This window comes from Trichoplusia ni, chromosome 4, assembly GCF_003590095.1.
Source record: "Trichoplusia ni isolate ovarian cell line Hi5 chromosome 4, tn1, whole genome shotgun sequence".
NCBI lineage: Eukaryota > Metazoa > Arthropoda > Insecta > Lepidoptera > Noctuidae > Trichoplusia > Trichoplusia ni.
In genome coordinates this window covers 15,635,574-15,653,374 of record NC_039481.1, presented here as the reverse complement: position 1 = coordinate 15,653,374, position 17,801 = coordinate 15,635,574, and the positions used below count along the sequence as shown (strand labels likewise).

General features: G+C 35.4%; 4 protein-coding genes across 5 annotated transcripts; 1 reads left to right on the top strand and 3 right to left on the bottom strand.

The window, feature by feature from the left end:
• Positions 1 to 3,550: 3,550 nt before the first annotated feature.
• On the bottom strand, positions 3,551 to 7,850 carry LOC113493215 (general transcription factor 3C polypeptide 5). Its single transcript, XM_026871082.1, has 8 exons — positions 7,656 to 7,850; positions 7,239 to 7,446; positions 6,958 to 7,072; positions 6,353 to 6,635; positions 5,874 to 6,084; positions 5,377 to 5,546; positions 4,842 to 5,024; positions 3,551 to 3,651 (listed from the first exon to the last, which is right to left on the bottom strand). Exons 1-8 carry the CDS (start codon positions 7,770 to 7,772, stop codon positions 3,577 to 3,579), a joined length of 1,362 nt encoding a protein of 453 aa, XP_026726883.1. The 5' UTR covers positions 7,773 to 7,850; the 3' UTR covers positions 3,551 to 3,576.
• Positions 7,851 to 8,102: 252 nt separating this feature from the next.
• LOC113493214 (myb/SANT-like DNA-binding domain-containing protein 4) lies at positions 8,103 to 9,966 on the bottom strand. The gene is made up of 7 exons (XM_026871081.1): positions 9,745 to 9,966; positions 9,453 to 9,668; positions 9,135 to 9,326; positions 8,846 to 8,911; positions 8,606 to 8,762; positions 8,348 to 8,501; positions 8,103 to 8,262 (listed from the first exon to the last, which is right to left on the bottom strand). The coding sequence occupies exons 2-7, from the start codon at positions 9,654 to 9,656 to the stop codon at positions 8,226 to 8,228; spliced, it is 810 nt and encodes a 269-aa protein (XP_026726882.1). The 5' UTR covers positions 9,657 to 9,668; positions 9,745 to 9,966; the 3' UTR covers positions 8,103 to 8,225.
• Positions 9,967 to 10,007: 41 nt separating this feature from the next.
• On the top strand, positions 10,008 to 12,298 carry LOC113493213 (putative nuclease HARBI1). 2 transcript variants are annotated; one of them, XM_026871079.1, is made up of 5 exons: positions 10,008 to 10,465; positions 10,717 to 10,907; positions 11,152 to 11,284; positions 11,482 to 11,623; positions 11,792 to 12,298. In XM_026871079.1, exons 1-5 carry the CDS (start codon positions 10,244 to 10,246, stop codon positions 12,181 to 12,183), a joined length of 1,080 nt encoding a protein of 359 aa, XP_026726880.1. In that variant the 5' UTR covers positions 10,008 to 10,243; the 3' UTR covers positions 12,184 to 12,298. The 2 variants fall into 2 exon arrangements, with proteins under 2 accessions (XP_026726880.1, XP_026726881.1); XM_026871080.1 differs by having other exon boundaries at positions 10,378 to 10,445.
• Positions 12,299 to 12,346: 48 nt separating this feature from the next.
• LOC113493212 (nuclear pore complex protein Nup93-like) lies at positions 12,347 to 17,687 on the bottom strand. The gene is made up of 15 exons (XM_026871078.1): positions 17,290 to 17,687; positions 17,020 to 17,200; positions 16,456 to 16,758; positions 16,111 to 16,253; positions 15,545 to 15,778; positions 15,203 to 15,344; positions 14,816 to 14,984; positions 14,618 to 14,723; positions 14,414 to 14,499; positions 14,170 to 14,296; positions 13,680 to 13,845; positions 13,501 to 13,581; positions 13,109 to 13,348; positions 12,795 to 12,992; positions 12,347 to 12,521 (listed from the first exon to the last, which is right to left on the bottom strand). The coding sequence occupies exons 1-15, from the start codon at positions 17,457 to 17,459 to the stop codon at positions 12,402 to 12,404; spliced, it is 2,466 nt and encodes an 821-aa protein (XP_026726879.1). The 5' UTR covers positions 17,460 to 17,687; the 3' UTR covers positions 12,347 to 12,401.
• Positions 17,688 to 17,801: the final 114 nt, after the last annotated feature.

Here is a 17,801-nt window from a genome sequence, read left to right as displayed (position 1 = left end):
CTATCTGCAAGATATTCTTCGAAGAGAAAAGGTGTTTGTTAAAAGTTCACACTTCGGAGTCCTATCTGGAAGAAAGGAATAATACTATCGCAACCCTAGGTAGATTTTTATTCTACTCCAGATGACAGAAGTAGGTACTTCTAAACACCAAAAGAGTAGATATGAGAGCATAAAAACTTTGAAAAATTCTGATCACACTTTAGGTATCAGAGTTAAAACAAAAGAAAAATGGCACTTTAGAAACAAATAATCTTTGTTCTTTGACCGATTTCAAATCAATAAAGCTAATTTTTAAATTATCTATACGATAATGCCTTTTCTGTCTATTACAAGTATGCATTGCATTAGTAAATTTTGATATAATAATATATGACAATATTTATAACGGAGGCTTCGGTAATCGGTAGCAATCTGTATTTATTTTACTAGATAAATTATTTCTTTTATATGCCAAGGATCTTTGTTACGAACCTACGGACTGGGTGCAAGGATCAATATTTATCTATTACCATATACCTATTCCACAGACTAAAGAACTCTTATGAAGTGTGAGTGAACAATGTCCACGCGTGAGTCATGATGAGACATATTGTACTGCACAAAGAAGTACATTTGTTGTCGTTGTAGCGATAGGAACGGTTGCCCAAACGTCTTTGTTCGACGTTAAGTTTGAAAGGCGTCGCGGCGCCTCGCAACGGTCAGCGACAGATATCCACGCATCCCTCACATGTTTAATGTAAACATTGCAATTTGCTCAGAAAAATTAATGTTTATTTTTAATATTAGTGAAACCTTTTTTCCTCATTTCTAGTGATCAGGATTCAGGACTTTTCTGAACGAACACTACAGCTTCCTTGAGAGAATTTGTTAAAATTATTATACGAATATTGAAAATTCTTAGTCAGATAGGTAGGTCATTACTTACAAAGTAAAATATTTAAATAAACCAATTACTAGTCGACAAAGATAAATACTAAGTGTTTTGTAACAATATAGGTACGTAAATAAATTTTATAAATTATATTAATCATATCCCGTTCGAAGTTACCACTAGCCAAAGGTACATTTATAAATAATATTGCACGGCTTGCAAAAGAATCTTAAAATTCTTTGTTTGAAAATACTCGAAGACAATGGTTTTGTTAGGAAATTCTTAACGTAGGTATTCTTATGGACTTAGCCCAAAACATCTTTGTCACGATTGAGCACATTGAGCACGTGTGTCCAGGCATTGTGTACAATGTTCTATTTATTTCAACTCAATATTTCATCAATGAAAGCTAATAATTATCGGTAGTTACTCTTTCCCCTGAGGCTGAAGGAACAAACTACGTGCCTACCTTAATTGTATTTACCAACATACTTAGGTATACGAGAACATTAATTAGCCAACTTCTCTCATTATTCCAAAGGGTTCTTCATCGAATTTGATACCATGTCAACTCCGATTAATGAAACCTTAGCGATGTTGAGGTAAAAATGACGTACAGATTTAAATAATTCAAGAAAAGAATGTATCATTGGAATCCATGATTACTTATTTTGAATTTATTCATAAAGAGAGAAAACCTTTTGTTTGGGGCCAAGGACCCCAAGAGTTAAATACGACGATCGATGTTATTTAATCCGATTTACGTAAACTGTATGTAAATTATAAATATTTTTTATCATCTGCGTTTTTATTTATTTATATAATACTAGCTTTTGCCCGCGACTTCGTTCGCGTGGAACAGTGACTTCCGGCAGATTTTTGGTTTTACTCACATAGTTCCCGATCTCGCGGGATTTTTCAACATCGACACCATTGCGCGTAGTACTAATAGAATTATCTATACTCCGTTAGAGCATTTTCTTTGTAGTAAAACTTTTATTATATTAATGTTATTTTTTTTACACCTTTTTACTGTTTATTTACATTTTTCTGATGGATTTTCCGATGAATTAAAACAATAACATGAACCGAACACGTGTAATGACACCATTGCGCGATTAACGCCATCTATCTACGGAGCATAGGAACAGCTCGACATTTGACCAATAGATGGCACTATTATATAGTATGTCCGTAATAAATTTTATTTTTTATTTTTATTTTTTGTAATAAAAACTATCCTATGTCCTTTCTCAAGTTTCAAACTATGTCTGTACCAAATTTCACACAAATCGGTTCAGTAGTTTAGGCGTGAAGAAAAGACAGACAGACAGACAGAAAGACAGACAGACAGACAGAGTTACTTTCGCATTTATAATATTAGTTTGGATGTAGTCCAATATTTAAGTTTTTTTTTAACATTTAGGTATATACTAGCTGTCCCGGCGAACTACGTACCGCCTAGCAGTCGATGATCACAGTAGAGACAAAGTATTAAGGGTGGACCACCCTTATCACTTAGGGTTATGAAAAATAGATGTTAGTCGATTCTCAGACCTACTGAATACGCATATCAAATTTGGTAAAAATCGGTTAAGCCGTTTCGGAGGAGTACGGTTACTATCATCGTGACACGGGAATTTTATATATTAGAAGAAGATAGATAATACGGACAAGTAGCAGATATAGCAAGCTAATGTTTTTTATGGTTATTTTGCAAAGCTAGGTTATACATATAAAAAGTAGCCTGAACATCAGCTTGGGATCTTAAACGAAAGTTAATTTTCATAAGCATTTAATAAGTTATCGCAACCTCATTAATCGTAGACTAAACAACTGAACAACAAAGTTCTTAATCCATTTAATACTCGTAATCCACTCTTAGGGCAGACATTCATACATAACAACAAATAATATAATTAATAAACATAATTATTGAACTCATCATCATTATCCCCTCGAGATAACGAGTGAACTCTAAATAGATAAAAGTTACTATGCCGGAACTTTCCAGTGCTTACTGTGAACTGCACGCAAGTTATAGTGATGTTGACAAAGCGAGATAGAGCTACTCGGCGCATAGTATCCTCTCGCTTGCACAGCGGAGAAAGTCTCGCTTTATGAACTCGTAGTGCAAGTACTGCAGAGGATTAAAAATTTGTACGGTGATAATAATTTTTCGTTTATCAATTGATGTTTGACTCTTTGACCTTGTAGAGTCATCACGTACATGTATGTACAATAAAGTTTTGTGGTTATGGGTCTACGTCAATTTTCCAGAGTCAGGGTCTTTCACAACATGAATATTGGGTGCTACTACTGATTTATTTATTTTACTCAATTGAAGACCATTCCCACTACTTGAAGACTATAAGTATTTAATTGACTTTTTAAAATACGTAGTCAATATGCTAACTAATAAATGCGGACAACATCACACACATTGTTCTGAGCCCAAAGCACTTGTGTTATGAATTCAGATACAACGAAGGTACCACACACACCTCAGAGCTAGCGACACCTTGAAACAGAAACTAAAACTTAAGATACTAAATCAAAAACTAAGAACTAACGATGCCGTACATCTAAGAGTTCTAAGAGTTCGACGACAATGCATCGAAAACTATCGTATATAAAACACTATCACTATGATGAGCAGGGTAAATAATAAACAAAAAATATATTTACAAATAATATATTTAGTTTCAGGTTTCATCCATTTCGTTAACAGTAGTGTCATCGTCTGAATTTGAGTCACTGTCGCTGCCACTCCCATGCTCCTGGTTAAAAAAAAAAACAACTTTAGCAAATAAAGTATTAAGTACAATACAAAGGTGCAAAGTAATCAATCAATGTTCGGTGGCGAGATAAGGTGCTAATACTTACTTAATCTAGGAATTAATGATATACAATATCTATTAATATGCGGGCAATTTAATGTAATCCGATACAGCTTGCAAGTTATATATTCGCATCAAATATAACATATATTTATTGAAGACATTCATCGATACAAGATTACATCGAAATTACAGTCATATTTTGTTAGGCGAATTTTGCTAGGGAAAAGATAAGATCTTATGAGATAATAGTCTTCAAGTTTTCCCATTATAGTGAAATTGTATACTATTTTCGTCCGAATTCTTAAATTATTTAGAGACATATGAAAAAGATATTTACGGATAACAAGAATGTCCGATAAGATATCTTTTGAAAACAATTTATTATCTACCAATAAACACATAATCAATCAAATACTTAATCTTGTGAAAGGGCAATTACAAAGAAAGACATGAAAACGCATTTATATATCACTAGCTGTCTCGGCGAACTACGTACCGCCTAACAGTCGATGATCACAGTGGAGACAAAATATTAAGGGTGGACCCTTATCACTTAGGGTTATGAAAAATAGATAGTAACCTATTCTCAGACCTACTGAATACGCAAATAAAGTTTGGTAAAAAGCTGTTTTGGAGAAGTAGGGTAACTAACATCGTGACACGGAAATTTTATATATGAGAAGAAGAAGATTATGAAAACCTCCTGGCACATACGAGTAATCCATATTAATATAGTAACTGAGAAATTTCGATAATACTTAAATACATAGCTTGGATACTGAGAAGTCATATTGATAGAATACTTTTTGCCGAGACAACGGCCATCAACGCGGCCGGAACGCCGGACATACGCTTATAATCGAAGTTACTTTACCTATGAAGTCTGTTTTTGCCACCAACAGAGGCGATTTAAGATTCCAATATTTGGAATTGAAAGGTGGCACTTAAAGTGACATTGGTAATTTGGATCGAACCTGCATTGATATCGAACCAAACAAACAGGTCAGAATTTATAATTAGGGGAAAGTCATACTCAAAACTAGCTGTAGCCTCTAGTAGAAGACTTCAATTATTGAAAAAAACAGTCAAATATTTCCAAAAACATTACTAAAAATAAAAGAACATACCTCAAACTTCAAGTCAGTAGCGCTCGAATTGAACAGTGTATCCTTAACATATCGGAACATATGGTCGCGGCAGATCTCATCCGTGTTGGGCGGTAACCAGCCGCGCTTTATGTGACACAGGTACCCAGGGGGGGGCTCTACTGCCAGTATCTCTTCCACTTCCGGTAACTGTATGTCACAGTACTGAAACAAGTTTAATGGTATTATGAGACTGTTACTGGTGTTATAATAAGGTATCAAAGTGAATAATAATAGTGACATGTTCCATCAACAATTCTGTGTAGTTCATGTTTGTGTTCGTTTGTTACTACTTCAAACGGCTGGACCGATTTCAATGAAATTTAGTATGATTTCAAGTAGCTTGGATTAATACATCCGGGCGGAAGAAGCTTGCGGCTACCAAGTACTAGTATCGGCGGGTAACAACTAGTATCTTTATAAGTTAGAGTCGAAGAATGATTTCTATTCAAGTTAGTTAACACTCCTTCTCAATAATCAGACATAATATAATAAATGTCCTGTATTTCCGTCATACCTGATAGAATATATGTCGCTGTGTCGGCGTCATGCCGGGTCGGAAGTAAACAGTCCCCTCTGCGACCTCCTCGGACGCGGACGCGGCCACTTCCGTCAACTTCCGCTTCAAGTTGCGCTCCCGGTCCGTCGACGTCTCGTCACGAGACATTATCATGGAGCGCACGCCCGCTGCAACGCAATGTCATGTTAAAAGGGCCGTCAATGCCTTTTCTACATAGATAAATATATTTGCAATGCGATTAGGAACAACCTTTATACTAGCTTTTAAGTGTCCCATGGTGTGGTGTGTTCCCATAAAGAGAAGGATTGACTCATCTGTTTAGTATATGTGAACTAATTTAAATCATATTGCAACAAAATATTTCGCAAGTGGTTCCGCAAAAAAAATTCCTGCCCTTACTATTTCTGTATTCATCATTAAACAATTCGAGTTCTAGTTGGGGTCTTAGACTATAAATTATTTTCTATGATTAAATGGCACACTAACAAACTAACCTGCATGTCTTAACCTGAAGTCTAAAGTCTGATATATCCTTGCTTGAGGGTCCTTCCTAGGATCGTATCCGAACTTCACCCACATAGACCTCCATGGACCAGTTTTCATATATAGAGCTAAGCAAGGCATGATCACTTTCAATGATATTATCCTGATTTTTGTTTGATATCTTATCAAGTTTAATGACCAAATAGGTCTCTCCTCAAAGAGCTGAAAAGATTATTTAATGTTTAAAATCTACGAGTAAAGAGAGGAGAAATTATAAAGTTTCACAAAATCATTTTTTTTTCCTATATTATATTTTCACTTTAGGCAGTCACAAATATTTATTTCTTTATCAGCCCCCTTAATGACCCCTTAAAGCAGGACTGATGTCAGTAGAGAAGGAAAATGGCACACGCTGTTTGAAATGTCTTAAATCTATGGTATTCAGTCAAAAGCTCAAATAAGTGTGCTCTCAAAAGAACAATCTACAAACCTTTTTAATAATTTCAATCTCCTCTAACAACCGTGGATTTGTTTCGAGCTTAAAATCTTTTTGCCGTAAATAAGTTTCATGGGGTTCAGTTGGCAAATCATCTGTGAGGTTGAACACATATGGGGACACTTGGGTTCCTCGCAACATTCTAGTCTTACTGTGAACACTTTCCCCTCGCTCTGGAGAGGCGCGGTCTGGATACCTTTTGTCGGTGTATGCATAGCATATAGGTTTCTCAAAACGTGTGAAACTGGCTGGGATAAGCATGAGAGGTGCCGGTTCCCTGAAAAGAGGTTTTATATATAATTAGTCTAATATTATAAAGAGTGGAGGTTTGTAAAGATAATTAAGATATAAGAGAGATAATTAATTAATTCAAATATTACAGTAATTAATAGAATGGTGTTTTATGATTTTATTATTACTACAAAAGTGATGGTGAAAACTTAATTTGTAGACACAGAACTAAAAATCAACAGATTTACAACACACCAATTAATTTGGAAACTGCTTGACCAATATTTCTTTTTATTCCCAGGATCTAGCCTACCACCCGTATTCAACTTAGTGTTGTGAATCCCTATCCATTAACTATTTATACTTACAACATAAAATCAAAGGTGTCCACTCCTGATGGTAATACATTTTCTAAGATACACTTTGGTTTAGCAGTACTGGGGCCTTCTGTATGAACTGGCATGTATTGGAAGTCACACATCGCTAAAATTCAAAAAGATAAATATAGTCAACATTACAAAAAGTTTATACATAGACTGTGATAGTATGGCATATAGCATCTTATAAATAGCAATTCTGAATAGTTTTTTTTAACCAATAATAATAAACATATGATAGTAACTATTTTTTTTTAAGATGTTATACTTACATTCAAATCTAAACATTGTTTTAACAGATCCAACAACAACAGTGGATATAAGTTCCCGCCTTATTTCATTTCCATCTTTTATTTTCTTCACTTTCACCTTAAGTAAAACTCCTGCAGTTCTCTTTGCATTGCTAAATATTTTCTTGATAAATGGATTATGCGGCTGGTAGGATAATCCTAGTCGTTTCTTGGCAGCATTGCTATACACCTATATGACATGTTTGTAATTGTATATTGTGGTTCTATCAAAATAGAACAGATACAATGAATAGTGACCTAAGTAGCTTAGTTGGTAAATAGGCGCACAGGCGTTTATAGCCAGGACTTACAGTACTTCATTACCGTAACATGTATATATTTTTATTACTTTCCCATAAAGTAAATTTAGTGGTAAAATAATAAGAAACGTAGAAATACCTGCGATATATTTCTTATTCCACCCAAACAAGCGATTGCTTTCTCATCATTTTTTACGATTCCAGGAAAAAGTACCCCAGTCAATTCTCGATTTAAATTACTACTATCCATAGTCATTTTAATATTTTTTATAAAATTTACGATTCAAGAAAACGTAAACAAGCACATGCTTTTCACATCTGATTTGACATCAGTCAATGTTGGCTGACATTGACTGATGTCAACTGGGTTTATTGACATTTGGCTTTTGGATTCGTGCCTTTTTGCGCACATTTTCAACAACAACAACTACAAGATTTGACCATTAGGTTTTGCTTGACTTAAATCATAACATAGTGAAACTGTTTACTTTAAGAAACTTTAATCTGATTTAAACAAAGTAAAATAAATAACAAAATTTTTAAGAAGTTCGAATGACAGGGTGAAAGAGCTTAAATAACAACATTATTTAAACTAGTATAAATCTTTAATATCACAATCTTAATCTAATTGATGATGGCTTAATACAATAGCTATTGCTGTCACTAATTCTAATGATACAAAAATATTTTTTTCTGTTAAGGCCATTTATTATCGATGCGCCACAGCTTCTACAGCTACTAAAAGTCTGAAAAAAAAGTAAAAATAATTATTTTTATTTACTCTTATCTGGCATTTCCACCCAAAGTGTTTACTACTTTTAATTAACTTACTTTTCTAGTAAAAGGTTTCTTTGCCTTTCAATATCCAGCCTATCCTTTTCCATTTTAAGTCTTATATTGTTACACCTTTTCTTTTCCATCAGCTTTTGTTTCTCGATTCTTATTCTTTCTTCTTCCAAATTAAGTAGTCTGTCATGTACAAGTCCTAGAAGGATATGAAAAAAAATATTTATCAACATAAGGACTTCTTGGAGTCTGTCACCAAATATATTTTATTCATAAATGAAATATTGTTTTCACTATACTTACTAACTGGTCTTCCTCTTTTCCATAAAGGTTTGCCTGTAATTGGAGCAGATGAGACTTCATTTGGTCCCATACCAGCATCAGGGTCAGAGACCACTCCTTCAGCTAGACTCATCTCTAAGTCAGCTGCAGTGAAATGCTGAGATTCTGGAGGCCACTTCTGTAAAATATGAAGTAAATAAAAACTTTTGTGCAATTATAATCATTTTTCATTGATAAATTTAGTTTAATAATTCAAATTACCATGTTACTTGTAGATGGATCACCATTACACATTTCATCAGTAGACCCTGTACTTTGTGTTGGAGCCTAAAACATTACAAAATTATAAAAAAACTATTTATAAATAAGTTTTCTTCATGGTAAAAGGTATTTGCCCAACATTAGGATGTTTGAAAGCTGTAATTATGAATTACTTATGCACAACATGATTTAATTAAACATAAAGCATTCATAAGAAAGGAATAAACAAGAGTTTTGCATTTTTACTTATATAAAATGCTCACATATTTCAAGACTAAAGGAGTATTACCATAGCATTAGAGACAGCTGATGTTTCAGGAACCCCTGACAGCCCAAACACTGAAGTATTGGTACAAATAAGTCTCAGGATCTTTTCCTCAGCTTCAGTTAATTGTGTATTTGCATTACAACCTGGTGTGAATCTGTTTTTCCTAATTTTAAAAGCCTTTTTCTTTACATTTGATTTCCAGTCTCTCCAAGTCTAAAATAAGTAGAAAATGTAGGTATGAATCATACAATTGTTTTAAATACATACTTGTCTCTCTGTACAACTCCTTCAAAGCATTTTTTTTTATTTCATAGTTAAGCTTGAAAGTGGAATTTGCACCTGTTGCCATTTGTCTGGAGTTTTGATTGCACCAGAACCAAAACCGGAATTAGCGTTAAGTTTTTCAGTAATTTTAATCCATGCATTCGTCTGACGGATTCTCCCCTCAAGACCCGTAAATTTTCCGATCGCTAATTCCTTGTCTTCTTCCAGAAAATGTAAAAGCATGTTCAGTTGTTCCGGGCTTGCTTTCCGTCTCTCCATTGTTGTAATCTTCTATTAACAACAAGGAAATATTGCTTGTAAATTAATCAAAACTTTAAAATAACTTATTTATAATACTGTTATATACGTGATAAGTATATTTTCAGTGATAAAACACTGTTTTCAAGTATTTAAGGCGTATTTGTTGTTACCGCTGCCGATGTTTGTTTTCTTTTTGTTTGATATGTCAATGTCAGTTCAGAAAAAATAGGGCTGGTTTCGAAATAACGACTAAAAGTACTTTTAATTTCTCTGACATTCACGATACAGTTAACGATTAGAGGAACAAAATCAAAATATCCAAAACCGCAAAAGCTTGAAAGCTTTTTTTTTAATGCCTCTGTCAAATTATCAATCAAAGTATTATTTATGTTTGTCGTCTATTTACTATTTACAGTATTTACATCAATTTTCGTTTTCGGATGAGGAACGAGGATATGAAATTATCAAATAATGTCTTAGATGAAAGTGAAGAGAATGGCTTCTTAAACTAATCCAATATAGAGCTGTCCTGTAAATCAATATTTTTATAATTTAAATCAAGTATTAATATACAAGATCAAAATATATTAAATATTCAAGATAAGATGAACACGCTTCTTAAACTGAAGATGTTGCGGGGCAGCGCTTACAAAGAGAAAATCAATCGAAGGCATCTTACTGATCTATCAAATTGTGTAAACTTGCCAGACTCTTATCTACTTAAGAACTGTCGCATCAACAGATTAGTCTTTCATCACATACTGAGAATATTAGAACCAGTTGTTCCTAAAACTCAGCGATCGAATGGTATACCATTTCCTTTGAAGGTGACTTAACTGTAATAATAATTAATATTTAGTGTAATAGGTATATTAGGTATGTAGTTTTAAAAAGTAAATGTTAGATTTTGATTATTTAATTATCATGCATAGGTACTGTGCGCCGTAACTATTGCCTGTAGTTTTTATAACGGAAACTAAGGTTTATGTTGATACTGGTGTTTCAATATCTATACTAATACTATTCTTCATAAGATAAAGACTTTTTATAATTCAATATATAACTTTGATAATTGCAGGTCCTAGTAACTTTATCATTCTTAGCAAGTGGCTCTCACCAGAAGACAGTGGGCAAAGACTTCAGCATTAACATATCACAGAAGTCAGTGAGCCGAGTCATCAAGATTGTTGTTGAAGGGTTTAATATGGTGCTCAACAACTGCATTGTATTCCCCACTACTGTGATGCAGAGAGACCAAATTAAGGAAGGGTAGGTATTTAAAAAAAAGGTTTAAATTACTTATAAAGTGTGATGTATGTAGTATAATAAAATTAACCTACCTTTTTCCCAGTATAATGGTACTGGTCTTTTAATCATTTAAGGCTTAATCTATGACCATTTTCATAATCTAATGTAAATAAAAAATTATATCTGATTTTTCAGTTATGTATGTATCAAGGTATTTTTATTACCTCTTTCATTCAAAAATGTTGTAATCTTTGTCTTGTTTTAGGTTTTACAGAAAATACCATTTCCCCGAAACAATAGGCTGTCTGGATGGTACTTATGTTGAGATAGTGTGTCCAAGGGATGATGAAGAAGCCTTCTATGATAGAAAAGGACAATATTCTATACATGCACAAATTGTAAGTTCTGTAAGTTGTCCTAGCATAAACTTAAAGTTGCCTGTTCTAAGTCCTTAATTGTTCTACATTATGGCAAGAACAACACATGAAAGATGGTAAAAGTTTTCCTATATCTTGAAATAGATCATGAAGTCCTCACCCATAACTAGCTCAATCTGTTGAAAATTCTTTTTACTCATATAAATATTATTCTTTAGATTTGTGATGCAGACACAAATATAATAGCTGTATGCTGTCGTTTTGGCGGATCGGCGAGCAACGCGTATATTTGGAACAAGATGAACATAAGACCATTTATTGAAAGCATCAGTCGCCAGGGAGAAATGAGTTGGCTTATTGGTAGGTTACTTACAAGAAATTATACTATAACCAGTAGTTAGCTGCTATATGCAAACATCATAACATGCATCAGTCCTACAAGTAGAAGATGTTAAACTAATGTCTTCTTGTTTTCTCTATTTCTACAACTTTTATGACTCTATTGAAAATGTGATTATTATTTTCCAGCCGACAGCAAATACCCACAACGAGCATGGCTCATGACGCCTATAGTACACGCACCACAAGGCACTCCAGATTCACAGTACAATCACTTCCAAGGAAGGACTAGGACTTGCATTGATAGGTGTATCTCCAAACTGAAGGGTCGCTGGCAATGTCTATACAAGCGGCCGTTACATTACACGCCACAGCAAGCAGCAAAAATCATTAATGCTTGTGCTGTGCTACATAATCTATGTATAAAGGCTGGTTTACCAGATTCAGAACATTACATTGACCCAGAACCAATGCCAGCTGTAAATGAAGTGACAGAAATGCCAGATGATAATGTAAATGATCTTTATATTGGTATAGAAGTGAGGAGGCAGCTTGCTGAAAGAATATATTATAGTGTTTGAATATATTCAATCACAATTTTATTGTAACTTGCTCATGTTCCTATGCAAAGGATTGTTTTGATCATCATCTCATGATCAGCTAATGTGATGTTCCGCCTTAATTATGTGTTAAGAATTACTGTATAATGTAGATTTTGTATCTTTTTGATAATAAAAAACAGTATTAATACTAAAAATATTTCTTTACGTAATTAACAAAGTTTCTCTCACAATACATATCAGTGCATCAGTATTTGCATTTGTGCTAGCTGGCTGTAGGTATCGCCGGGCATTCTGTATGCGATGTTACCCGCGAATGTATTTAATACTTCGGCTTGTTCACGCAACCATTCCACTTGCTGCAAATAGGAAAGAAAAAGTCATATTTAAGTCGTAGTTAAAAGGATCTAATAAACAATCAGGCTGTGAGGAGATAGGAAGAGAGAATGAAAATTGGATTATTATATTACTATAAGAGAATATATAAAAAAAATAGAGAACTCAGCATAACAATTTTTGATACGAATTATGCGAGTCAAAAGTTTTCTAGGAACAACCTAACAGTCTGGTCACGAAAGGATAATTAAATGTTGCTAAAATTGAAGGTAGTAACGTTTTATTTTAATGAGTACCTTGTTGTTCTGCGCGGGTCGTGGCTGCGCGTGCGCGGCGCCGCGCAGGCGCTGGCGCTGCGCCAGCAGGATGCTGCACGTGGCGCGCAGCACGGCGGGCAGCGCGCGCAGCAGCTCGCCGCGGGCCGCGCGCGCCGCCGCCACGCGCGCCTCCAGCTCGCCCGCGCTCAGCGGGACCAGCTCGCACTCGCGGAGCGTCTGCGGAGTATGCAAGGGGATCATGTAGTGGGAATGCTCATTTATTTGTTCATTGAATTTAACCCTTAGGAGGTTTAAGTCAATTAGAAACACAGTACAAAACGTATTCTGTTTACCTCAAGTGCACCTTCATAGTTCTCGCTGTGGAACTGGTCGAAGAAGGTCATGAGCTTGCAGAGCTTGGTGTAAGCCTCGAGCAGCGCGGCGGGCAGCGGCGCGGGCGCGGGGGAGCGCAGCCGCCGCGCGACGTGCTCGGCCAGCAGCGCCAGGCGCTGGCGCAGCCCGCCCGCGCCGCCGCCGCTGTTCACCACCTGCGCCAGCAGCACGCAGAACAACTCCAGGACCTTCTCTAAGTTCTGCGGCAAACATTACAACATTAGCGCTTACTTTTATAAGGCAACTTACTACAAACTCCAAATAGTCAAACTCTGATACTATAAGAGAATTTGAAAGGAGATTTGAAACAAAAAAATATATTGTGAAATGCATTGTATAGAAAACAACTTACCCCAGCAATATCATACATAGTTATGGCATCTTCAAACAGTCCTTTGTTTACTAACTGTTCTGCTACATTCAAAGCAATTACCTGAAAATATAATATTTTTATAATAACAACAATCATATCTCATATATCTTAAACACGCAACTAATTTACGATTTTCTTCAAGTATCTTAATAACTTACTTTACTATCAATATGTGGGTTGTTGAATTGATCCAAGAGTCCAGTGCTGCGCAGTCCAGTCGTGGCGTCCATGCGACCGAAGAGCAAATCGTAGTCACGACTCTCAAGGGCGAGATCAGTACAGCAGCACATGAACAAATTCTTTCCACTGGGGTCTTTTAGATTTCTGTAATAAGAAAGCAATGTAGTGCTAGAACTAAGAACTACCAGCAGCATTGTTGTCATTGCAGAAACAATACGGCAAGAGTCCTTTTTTGAGAGCTCTTTAATTCTTTTTTTTAAACGACTCCCGCAGTAAGGAATTTAATCCTTGTGTCGCGGGGGGCTTACATACAAATCCAGACTCCGAACAAGCATTCATGGATCGCACAAATGCTTGTCCTACGCAGGGAATTAACCCGCGACACGTCACGCATAGTGGGTTTGGTGTGGCGACCTCAACCACTCGGCTAATTGTAATTATCAACTTACAAAATTAGTATTATCTTACCTTAAAAAGAAGTAATAATGTAAAGCGTCAGACGGGTCTGTAAGCTCGAATTTTCTGACGTATAACAGCAAAAGTCTAGCTAAGTTTAGACGACGTAGTGGTGGCGGATCATCGGTATCCACGGACACTAGAAACATATGATTTAATTAATTAAAAATGACCAGAAGTAAGGTTACATAATGGATATTGTAGTAGTATGTACCTAATAATTTCATTCGCTAATAACTTTATGAATGTAACTTACATAATGGTGCTTGAACGTTGCGTGGTGTGCCTAACATATAGACATCGTGAAGAGCCAAAGCCATGTGCACACCATGAACTTGGAACCTAAAAATCAACATTGTATCAATTGCTGCCTGCAAGCAGTCAAAAATCTAAGACTAAACAATTGAGTTCCCTAATGAATTCATAGATTGTACCTATGAGCTTATAGCCTAGGTCTTACCTAGGGATCCTTGACAGAAATTCAATCGCAGGTTCAAATTGTCCCGTCAATGTCAGCATTTGGAAGTATACTACTGGTTTCTCATATGCGTGATAATGAGTTTCACCTGTAACAAAACAATGTTAATATTATATTTAATAGTTCCGTATCAAACCTATAAACAGCCGTATATTTTCGTGATTTAGTAATGGGTCGTACCATATTCCTCAAGAATCATTTTCTGTAGGTCTGAATAGGAGAAGGTTTCACTCTCGTTGTTTCCTCGTGACTTGATAAATGACAGTTTGAGCCAGAGGTAGTCGTCGGCTGTTCGCGCTACTTCATAATGCTCATCACTGAGATCACAACAACCTATGACGCAATACACCTAGAAAAGAAATTAAAAATAAGTCTGTGTGATATAATGGCTAAAAATCATCTAATTAAAAAAATAAGGTATGGGTCATGACTCCAAAAAAAACTGGTCTCTCCTTTTACTTTTTTCGCAAAAACGAAAAGTGACGTGAAGTGTTGGACAAAAGCTATTGAAAATTAAATATAGATTTTTACTCAATGTTACAGAATAATAAAGCCAAGATAACTTACGGCTCTCTTGTAGGGATCTGTGGAGTTGCGCACTTGTATCCTGTACTGGAAGTTGATGGCAGTCTGCAGTTTATCACTAAGTGGCTTCTCTGGACTCTTAATATACTCCTCAAGAGCAGATATGAACTCTTCATGATCACGACTGTAAGACAAATTATAAAACACACTTACAAATGATCAAAATTGAATGCATTACCTACATGTCTACTATTTTTCTGTACCATAAAATAAATCTATTCCTACTTGCCATGTTACCAATCACTCAGTATTTGATGAAACCATATTACATAGTTGGCAACAAAACATCTTTCGTATTTATCAATTTATTTAAACATCACATACCCAGCTTTCCTCAAACAATGCAAGGCGGCATTAGCATCGCCACTTCTAAGGCAGTAGTACACCATCGGCCACAGCGGGCGCTCATCGATGACGCCGTCAGTTAGCACCTGTGTGTTCTGGCCCTGCAGTCGGAGGCCCACGAAGCCGCGGACCAGAGGGTATGTGCCCGGCTCGCCACCGCGCATGGCGGCCGCAGGGTTCGCGCGCACGACGTCGCTCATGTATTGTTTGTATCTAAGAATAGAAAGTAAGGTTGACTTGGGCGTAGCGAGATGAGTATAAAGGAGCAACTATCCTCCGCTATAAGAGCAATTTTGTAATTAGCTGTACAGTGTTTTCTACTAAATGCTACATTTCTACCGATATATAAATTTGACTTGATTATTTATAGGTTTGAAGAAATTGAACATGTACTAAATTTTTTATATAGTAAAAGAATAATGTTTTAAAGAAGGAATTCAATACAAGATATATTTTTCTAGATTTTGCACAATACCTTAATACCCTAGATAACTGTTGCAAGTGGCAAGATAAAACTACAAAACATATATGAGACAATAACATACCTTTTTTCCAAATATTTCTTTCCTTGAGCAACAAGGCATTGTTGTATGGCGCTGTTGCCTCTTGCTTTCAAAGGATCTTCATCTCTCACTAAAGCTGGAATGTTGGCCATTGTCTTAATGATCTCCCACATTTCTTTAACTTTCTGCAAAGAATAAAACACAATAACAATAAAGAAAAAATCAACTTCTTTATAATATATATAATAGAACACTTTTAAATTGAAATAGAATAATGTTGAAATCAATAAGTATTAAGAATTAGAAGGGACATAAACACCAAGCTTGAACCCAAGTTAAAAATACACAGGTAATATTGCAAACTGGCTATGTGTATAATTAACTCACCAAATCATTAAATTCGTCAGCAACTTGTGCAAACTTCAAATGTAAGGCTGTTCTAGACTTAGAGCCCTGGAATACCAGCTTATTATACTGTTGCACTTGTCTGGCATAAGCTGCTTCTATGTTGTCCAGCATAGAATGTCCAAACTTCTTGGGTGCATCAGCAATGCTTGGCGGCTCAGGGTTTCGCTTTAGATCAAGCCAGTTTTGTGAAGGACCAATCATAGCATTCATAAGCTTAATCTTTTCTCTGTTCCATTCTGATAACATGTGCTCCCATTTTTGATCTTCAGTTGTTTGTAAGGACTAGAATAAAAAAAAATATGACTTAAACAAAGAGAAGACTACTATTTTCTGAAGCTTGAGAGTTTGAAAAACATTGCAAGAGAGATTTCGATGAATATGGCTTGATGATGATGATGATGATGATAATGAATTGGTTGAGCCTATCAATTAAAAGTATTAAATTAGCTGCCAGTGATGTTTACTTAATAAATAAGATCTTTTAATTTGTTAAAAAACGAAAGTATTAGGTTTTACATGAAAATAACCCAAAATCATACTTACATTTTTGTTAACCTCATCAATAAGTGATAAAATGGCATTTTCCCTTTCATTTCTGAGGAAGCTCTCTATATCAGAGTCTGCTATAGGCTGTAGAGGCTCGAAAGTACGTTTAGAACTTAAAGTTTCAAGTTTCTGAGAAATTTGTTGCAAATCAATTCCTTTGGATCCGAATAAGAGATGCCTGAAACACAAAACGAAGAAATTAATAATTTAAGGGTAATTACAAGGTTACAAAGCGTTTATTCCGAAAAACTAACATAGTATACTTACGCTTGGATGTCGTTCGCTCCTGACTGAATAACTCGTGAATACAGTTCTTGAGATGCCTCTAATACTTGTCCCAAGGAACGTTCGACCCTCGGCAACTCTTCATTACCTTCAATTTCTGTCGTTAACTGCTCCGCTTGTTGCAGTAATTTACTAAAGTCGTCGTCTGCCATCGTGATCGTGCAGTTAGGTTATCAAGCGTTGGTAATATCAATACTTCACTAAAATGACTTAAGACGACTGCACTATTTGAATATAATAAATCTTGAGTGTAATAATCATGGAATAATCACTGAAACTCTTACTATGAATAATCCAAAACAGTAAATAAATACCGCCTTTTAGCGACCGGTACAAGCTTTTTTGACAGTTTGATTTGAAGTTTCTCTGACTTTGACAAGATCAAAGACAATTTTTGCCTTACCTTTTGTAATAAGACAGTGTTGCCAACGTGCTTATTGGTATGTTATACATTTTCAGCGAACTGGTATTTTTTTTTCCTATTTTCTATCTTT

Bases quoted from the DNA above. Each gene is read 5' to 3' on its own strand.
- LOC113493215 (XM_026871082.1), bottom strand. From the start codon at position 7,772: ATGACTATGGATAGTAGTAATTTAAATCGAGAATTGACTGGGGTACTT. The intron at 6,636-6,957 runs GTAAGTATAAAT...ACCTCTTTTCAG, and splicing joins GACACCTTTGATTTTATGTT to GGAACCGGCACCTCTCATGC. The intron at 3,652-4,841 runs GTATGTTCTTTT...TTTTTTAACCAG, and splicing joins CTACTGACTTGAAGTTTGAG to GAGCATGGGAGTGGCAGCGA.
- LOC113493214 (XM_026871081.1), bottom strand. From the start codon at position 9,656: ATGGAGAGACGGAAAGCAAGCCCGGAACAACTGAACATGCTTTTACAT. The intron at 8,763-8,845 runs GTAATTTGAATT...CATATTTTACAG, and splicing joins ATCCATCTACAAGTAACATG to AAGTGGCCTCCAGAATCTCA. The intron at 8,263-8,347 runs GTAAGTTAATTA...CTTTTTTTTCAG, and splicing joins AGAAACCTTTTACTAGAAAA to ACTTTTAGTAGCTGTAGAAG.
- LOC113493213 (XM_026871079.1), top strand. From the start codon at position 10,244: ATGAACACGCTTCTTAAACTGAAGATGTTGCGGGGCAGCGCTTACAAA. The intron at 10,908-11,151 runs GTAGGTATTTAA...GTCTTGTTTTAG, and splicing joins AGAGACCAAATTAAGGAAGG to GTTTTACAGAAAATACCATT. The intron at 11,624-11,791 runs GTAGGTTACTTA...ATTATTTTCCAG, and splicing joins AGAAATGAGTTGGCTTATTG to CCGACAGCAAATACCCACAA.
- LOC113493212 (XM_026871078.1), bottom strand. From the start codon at position 17,459: ATGGCAGACGACGACTTTAGTAAATTACTGCAACAAGCGGAGCAGTTA. The intron at 14,297-14,413 runs GTAAGTTACATT...ATATGTTTCTAG, and splicing joins CAACGTTCAAGCACCATTAT to TGTCCGTGGATACCGATGAT. The intron at 13,846-14,169 runs GTAAGATAATAC...TTCTTATTACAG, and splicing joins CATTATTACTTCTTTTTAAG to AAATCTAAAAGACCCCAGTG.